The sequence below is a fragment of the Priapulus caudatus genome, unplaced genomic scaffold, assembly GCF_000485595.1.
Source record: "Priapulus caudatus unplaced genomic scaffold, Priapulus_caudatus-5.0.1 Scaffold838, whole genome shotgun sequence".
NCBI lineage: Eukaryota > Metazoa > Priapulida > Priapulimorpha > Priapulimorphida > Priapulidae > Priapulus > Priapulus caudatus.
The window spans coordinates 38,493-45,846 of NW_014577899.1; the positions used below are offsets into that span (position 1 = coordinate 38,493).

General features: G+C 52.0%; 1 protein-coding gene across 1 annotated transcript in view; it reads right to left on the reverse strand.

Annotated features, from left to right (window-relative positions):
• Positions 1-1,045: 1,045 nt before the first annotated feature.
• Positions 1,046-7,354, reverse strand: part of LOC106813875 (two pore potassium channel protein sup-9-like) — a 45,293-nt gene continuing 38,984 nt past the window's right edge. Inside the window, exons 4-5 of the mRNA XM_014818121.1 lie at positions 1,721-2,483; positions 1,046-1,085 (exon numbers count right to left, since the gene is read on the reverse strand). Coding sequence (XP_014673607.1) covers positions 1,046-1,085; positions 1,721-2,483 — 803 coding nt within the window. The remainder of the gene's footprint in view (positions 1,086-1,720; positions 2,484-7,354) is intronic.

Here is a 7,354-nt window from a genome sequence, read left to right on the forward strand (position 1 = left end):
TTCAACGAGTCATATCCCTAACGTACATACGTTACGTACATACGTTACGTACATAGGCCTACGTGTATAAAACAACGCGATATAGGTTTCGTAACGAATGACCTATTTAACGTTAACATTATTCCGTCCGGAATTAGCACGATACGTAACCACAGCGATAATATTCGACATCGTATTATAAACTCATAATTCGTTGTAAGTTCGTATCCAAGCGTTCCTTCTTCTATGCACATTTTTCTCGATAAATTACCGTTAGGTGTGTGTGTATAATATATAATGTACCATAGGCGGGAATATAAAAACATCCCTCTCTCGTCCTCTCTCTCTCTCATCTCTCTAATTCTGTGCCTCGCAGATAAATGAGAACGATTTACATGATAATGGTGGAGGAGGTGGACGCGGGCCACATCGAATGAGAGCAATTTGTGGTCGTAAAATAATCAAATTCAAACGACACGGCTCCTTTGAGAGTGAATAGTTATTGCCTGGGCCGCCCAGGCTACGCACGTTTATACTAATTATATTTTGATGGAGAGAGAGAGAGCGAGAGAGTGAGAGAGAGAGAGAGAGCGAGAGAGCGAGAGAGCGAGAGAGCGAGAGAGCGAGAGAGGGGAGAGAGGGGAGAGAGAAAGAAAAAGAGAGATATGAGAGGTATGATTTCTCTCCATCTCCCGCCATCCCTCTGTCTTTTCCTCACTCTCCCTTTCCCGCTCTCTCTCTCTTTCTCTCTCTTTCTCTCCTCGCTCTCTCTCTCCTCTCTCTCTCTCTCTCTCTCTCTCTCTCGCGCTCTCTCTCTCCCTCTCTCTCTCTTTCTCTCGCTCTCTCTTTCTCTCTCTCTCTCTCTCTCTTTCTCTCTCTCCTCGCTCTCTCCTTGCTCTCTCTCTCTCTCCTCTTTCTCTCTCTCTCTCTCTCTCTCTCTCTCTCTCTCCCTTTCTCTCTTTCTCGTTATACTAATGTTTACTGCTTCAACCGGCGCTCACGCTGGCGCACGCACGGCGGACAACGAGGTCTCTCTCATCACGGTGATCACCGCTATTATCACTCGTTAGAGATGGATTGTGTTATCATCAGCATCACCTAGTGAGCTGGAGTGTAGCAGAACAGGCTGTGCACCAACACTGTTAGCCTTGGCCTTGTTGATGTAGGGCGTCACGAGGCGACCCACCACACACCGTTAGTTGTATTAACAGACGTTCTTGTAACCCTTCTTTCCATCTGCGTTCATCCTACGCCTCCTCCTCCTTTTTCGTCTTTCTCCTCCTCTTTCTCCTCCTCCTCCTCCTCATCAACATCTTCATAACCACCATAAGTAGTACTGGTAAAGGTTTATGCTAATATCTCTCTTATTTTCCTTCTTCTTCTCCTCCTCCTTCTTCTCCTTCTCCTTCTTCTCCTCCTTCCCCCCCTCCCTCATCATCCTCATCATCATCATGCGCATAATCTCCTACTTGTCCTCCTTCTTCTTCCTCCTCTTCTCTTCCCTCCTCCTCTTCATCCGTTTCCTGCTTCGCCTCCCCAGTAGTGATTCCCACTACTCCCCTCATCACATTTCTCCCCGCACGATTGCCCTCCCTCCTGCGGCGCGCATGCGCACTCGCCTTCCGTGCGCATCGTGCAATTCAGCCCGCCCTCGGACTCGGATTCGTTGTCGTCATCGTCATCGTCATCGTCGTCGTCATCGTCGTCGGCGTCATCGCTGAGCGTCTCTTCCACGATCAACCCTATCTTCTTTCCGAGCATGTAGAACTTTCTGCCGACCTCCTCCTGTACGAGGTTAAAACACATCGATATCAGCGCCAACCCGAACAGCAGATAGAGGGCGCACGTGGCGAGTTTCGTCTGCGCGTCGGCACCCTGCGACAGTAGCGACGCTCCGGGTACGAAGTCGCCAAACCCGATCGTCGACAGCGTAACGAAGCAGAAGTAGGCGCCATCTAGTAGCTTCCATTTCTCCCAGACGGAGAAGATGAAGGCGCCGAGCCAGATGTAAGCGATGAGAAGTCCGAGGCAGAGAGTGACGGGCACCGTCACCCTCGTCGTGTCGATACCGGAGTCCGCATCCCCGCCGCTGCCGTTGTTGCTGGTACTGTCGTCGTGCAGCGACGGCGCCGTTGACGATACCGGCGGCGGCGGCGCCACCGTCGCGTGCAGCCCGTTCTCGACGAGTTCGAGGTTGTTCGCGCAGACGCCGTGAGACTCGCGCGTCAGCGGGATGCTGACGTCAGCGTGACGTTTCGCGTGACCTTTAAGGTCACTCTGCTCGCGACGCAACTTCCGGCGATGCCGAAGGTGCCTCTTGCGCAGGTAGCCGTGCTTTAGTTTCTTGTACTGCATGAGCAGACGAGCGTACAAGTACTTGAAGGAGTGCGCGAGGAAGTCCCCGATGTTTGCGAGGCAGAGGAGCATTATGGGAATGCCGATGACAGCGTAGAGTATCGTGAGTAGCTTGCCGGCGTACGTGCGCGGGGCGAGGTTACCGTAACCTGTAACACAGACAACAACAACCCATGAGAGCGCGATCAGTAATGTAAAAGAATAATCGGATAAGAAAAATGGCGACGAGAGAGTCTAGAACTCGTAGAAAACAAAACAACATGAGAGCGCGATCAGTGATGTAACGTAGTAATCAGACAAGAAAAATGGCGATGAGAGCGTCTAGAACTCGTATAAAACGACATCCCATAATAGCGCGATCAATAAAGAAACGAAGTAATCGATCAGAAAACACGGCGAGAGTCTAGAACTCTGTAACAGCTGTCTTTCTACTGTTGCACATTCCGATCGTATATAACAACCGTCATCAATGTCAACAGGATTGTTTTCCTGAAGCTGTCTTGTTGACCCTAGCAATTCGTAGAACTAGTTTGAGTTGACCGAGCGTGAGAGCAGCAAGCGCTGAAACATTCAGATCAAGATATGCGGAAGATTCTGTTGCCACATAGCTTTAGTTTTTATTGATTTAGCCGTTTGAGCGAAATAGCCCGGTTTTATCGGTCAATATCAAGCCAATTTATGCGTGTTTGCCATGGGCGCACCCCATCACAAGCACTTTGAACGTTTTAATAATAAAATAAGGATGAATAAACACAAGTTGAAGTTACTAATATACTACTAAAGTCTTCATATTGATGTCATCTCTATCGCCTAAACATCCCACGTAAATACTGGTGAAATGCACCCCGAGAACACAATATCACCGCACGCACTGCGACTATGTCTGCGGACACCCTGCAGCATACCTATCCGTCTGTGAGTTTGTTCACAGAGGCGGGCGTGCGGTGGGTTTTGCAGAAGAGCATTTGATCGGCATTTACGTGGAATTTTTTGAACACGTTGTCGACGTGGACGTTATAGGAAAGGTTCAAATATTGGTACATCAGATCTCCGTAATGACATATAGAGAGATTCATCACTCACTGCGCGTATAGCTGCTTGCAGTATGAATACAGTTTTTTATTAAGACAGTTTCTTAAGACAAAGGTAAAGCCAAAATTAAAAAACAAAGTTAAAACTAAAGTAAAAAACAAAGTTAAAACCAAACTTAAAAAACAAAGTTAAAACTAAAGTAAACACGTAATTTTAGAGTTTCCGGTTAATTCATGTTGGTAATATGAGCTTTCTTGCGTAACGGTTCTGCTCCCGAAAACACGAGAAAATTATCCGTATTTTCACGGTTCGCAGAAACGTAAAATGTTCCAATTAAAGCGTAAAATTCTCGCGTCCCGAAATTAACCCGTTTTCCAGCTCCCCTCGTTCAAACATCGCGACAGCGTGCATTTTCTCTCACCCCAATGACGTCACGCGGCCGTGACGTCACCGTGGCTGGCCATCATTCTATGGAGGCGTAAGTGAGCTTCCTAGTCGGTCGTAAAAAATACATGGCGCGCGTTTAAAGGCGATCCCGCTAACGAATAAATTCCTGGAGGAGGAGCGATAATTATTATCGCTCCTCCTCCAGGAATCTAAACGTGGAGGGACTGACATGGTCCGTGGTCGGGAAAAAGAAGGGAAGGGGTGATAGTGAGGGATGAAGGGGCAGATAGAGACAATGTGGGATATATAGTAACACGCACACACACACACACACACACACACACACACACACACACACACACACACACACACACACACACACACACACACACACACACACACACACACACACACACACACACACACACACACACACTGGCATAACATGTTACGATTGAATTCAATATAAAAGCTATTGTGTCAGAGGCGATATATTGTTAATTAACACGCATAAGCTATACTTAATCTTCTTTTAAATTAATCACGGCTTTGTATTAAGTGATCGAATTCGTTAATGGGATTTTTCGGCGGACATTGCCTTACGTACGTACATATACGCACCGCACGCAGCACGTCGACTGCACGCACGCACGGCTCACGAGGCAACGTACGCTCTCGCTCAAGGCAACTCACGCAAGCACGATCGCAGCATGGCACGCATGCACGCACTCCATATACTGATGCACACACGCCATCGAGCGGATACTATGCCACGCGCACTGACGCAGCGTACGCGTGGGCGCGCACGTACCGAGATAGGCTGTGGCCACACAACATATATTTATCACATATCATCCACAATATTTGTCGCATATTGCGTGCAGCAAATCATAAGGGTTACACGAAGCTTTCGCTCTTTCTGCTCTCTCTCTCTCTCTCTCTCTCTCTCTCTCCTTCTTCTCTCTGCTCCTTCTCTTCTCTCTCTCTCCCTCTCTTCTTTCTCTCTCGTCGCTCTCTTTCTCTCATTCTCGCTCTCGCTCTCTCTCTTCTCTCGGCCTCTCTCTCTCTCCTCTCATCTCTCTGCCTCTCATCTCGTTGTTACTCGCTATTCCTCACTGTCATAACGCTGCTCTCTCTCTCTCTCTCTCTCTCTCTCTCTCTCTCCCTCTGGCTCTCTCATCTCTCTCTCTCCTGCTCTCCTCCACTAATCGGGCTATCACTATTCACTATCATATCACTAGCTATCCCTATCACTATCGCTCATCACTATGCTTAACAGCCTGCCGCACATACGGTGTGTTCTCTGTGCCGGCGCCATCGGGCCACGTGCGTGCTGATCGGCGCAGCACAAAACACCGTGCTGCGCGTGCAACACAGCGATTTCTTCGGCGTGTTGGAAAATATCACACGTGTTTGATCATTTTCTTTCCACGTGTGCGCGATTCCACACGCGTGTGAGGTGTGCCTGTGTCAAGTTCCAGCCAGCCGGTCTATGTAACCGAGCCAATAGGCCGCAGCGTCAAGCGAGTCAACGTGGGATTCTTAACTTGCGGCTTGCAGCGCGGGTTGCAACTGCGGTAAGCAGACCGTAACAAGCCGCACACGGGCCTACACGCAGATACAACCACGTACACGCGGTATAGCACGTACACGCTGGTACACGCACGTGCTCGCGGGGTACCGCACGTACACGCGGTACACGAGAGCACGTACACGCAGGTACACGCCACGCTACAACGCACGTGACACACGCGGGTAACGCGGATACACGCACGTCACCGGCACGTACCGCGCAGACACGCACGTAACACGCGCGGTACACGCACGTAGCACACGATTACACGGCACGTACACGCGGGTACACGCACGGTACAGCCGGTTACACTGCACGTACACGCGGGTACAACTCACGTACACGCTAGATACACGAGTACACGTAACACGCGGGTAAACGCGATACACGCACTTACACACGGTACACGGCCCGTACACGCGGGTGACACGCGGATACACCACGTACACGCACGTAGGCATGCGGGTACACGCACGTACACGCAGGTACAGCCGCACGTGACACCGCGGTACACGGCGATTACACGCAGCGTGACACGCGGTGTACCGCCAGCACGTACACACAGATAGGCAACCCCCGGTAACACACACGTGCACGGTGATGGGTGCGGGTACACGCACAACGTAACGCGGGTAACACGGAGATAACACGACAACAGTACACGGCGCGGTACACGCACGGTACAGAGCGCGAACGCGGGTAGCGACGCATGAGTACACGCGGGTAACAGCGCACGTAACACGCGGGTGACAGCACGTACAACGCAGATGCACGCACGTACACACAGATACACTGCACGACGCCCTGTACACCGGGTACACGCGCCGCACGTGCCACAGGACGCCCGTGCCGCGAGTACAGCGCACGTCACAGGGGTACACGGAGATCCACGCAACCGTACACGCCGGGTAGCACGCATGGGTGCACGTGCGTGTACCGGCGTGTACGTGCGTGTATCGTTCGTGTACGTGGAGTGTACGCGCGTGTACGTGCGTGTACGCGTGTCGTGACGTGTATATCGCGTGTACCGCCGTGTACGTGCGGCTGTATGGTGTGTGGTGACGCTGCGTGTCTCTGCGTGTACGTTGCGTGTACCCGCGTGTACGTGCGTGTACGTGGCGTGTATCTGCCGTGTACCCGCGTGTCACGTGCGTGTACCGCGTGTAGCGATGCGTGTATCTTCGTGTACGTGAGTGTACGCCGGCGTGGTACGGTTGCGTGTAGCGCCGCGTGTACGTGGCGTGTATCTCGCGTGTACCCGCGTGTACGTGCGTGTATCTGTGGTGTACGTGCTGTATCTGCGTGTCAGTGCGTGTACGCCGCGTGTACGTGCGTCGTACGTGCGTGTATTCTGCTGTGTACCCGCGTGTTACGTGGCGTGTACCCGCGTGACACGTGCTCGTGTATCTGTGACTGGTTTTTCTTACGTGGGCGTTATCTGTGTGTACGTGCGTGTACGGCCGCATTGTACGTGCGTGTACGTGCGTGTATCCCGCGCGTGTCCGCGTGTCGTGCGTGTACCCGTGTGTAAGTGCGTGTATCTCCGCGTGACCGCGTGTAACGTGTGTGTATGCCTGCGTGTACGTGAAGTGTACCTGCGTGTACGTGTGCGTGTACCCGCCGTGTACGTGCGTGGTACGCCCGCGCTGTACGTGCGTGTAGTCTGTGGTACGGTGCGTGTACCTCGCGTGTACGCTGCGTGTATCCGCGATGTAACCGTGCGTCGTACGTGGGCGTGTATCCGCGTGTACCCGCGTGATACGTGCGTGTCGTGGGCGTGTGACCGTGCGTGTACGTGCGTGTAACCCCGTGTACGTGCGTGTACGCGCGTTTAGGCACGTGACGTGTACCCCGCGTGTACGGCTGCGTATAACCCGCGCCGTGTACGATTGCGTGTAATCTGCGTGTACGTGCGTGTAACCGCAGTGCAACGCGCGCTGCAAAACCGCAAGTTAAGATCACGTGACTCGCCAGCGGTTGACCTGCTGCATTGGTCGTTACATACGAGCCGCGGTGTGGCACTTGACA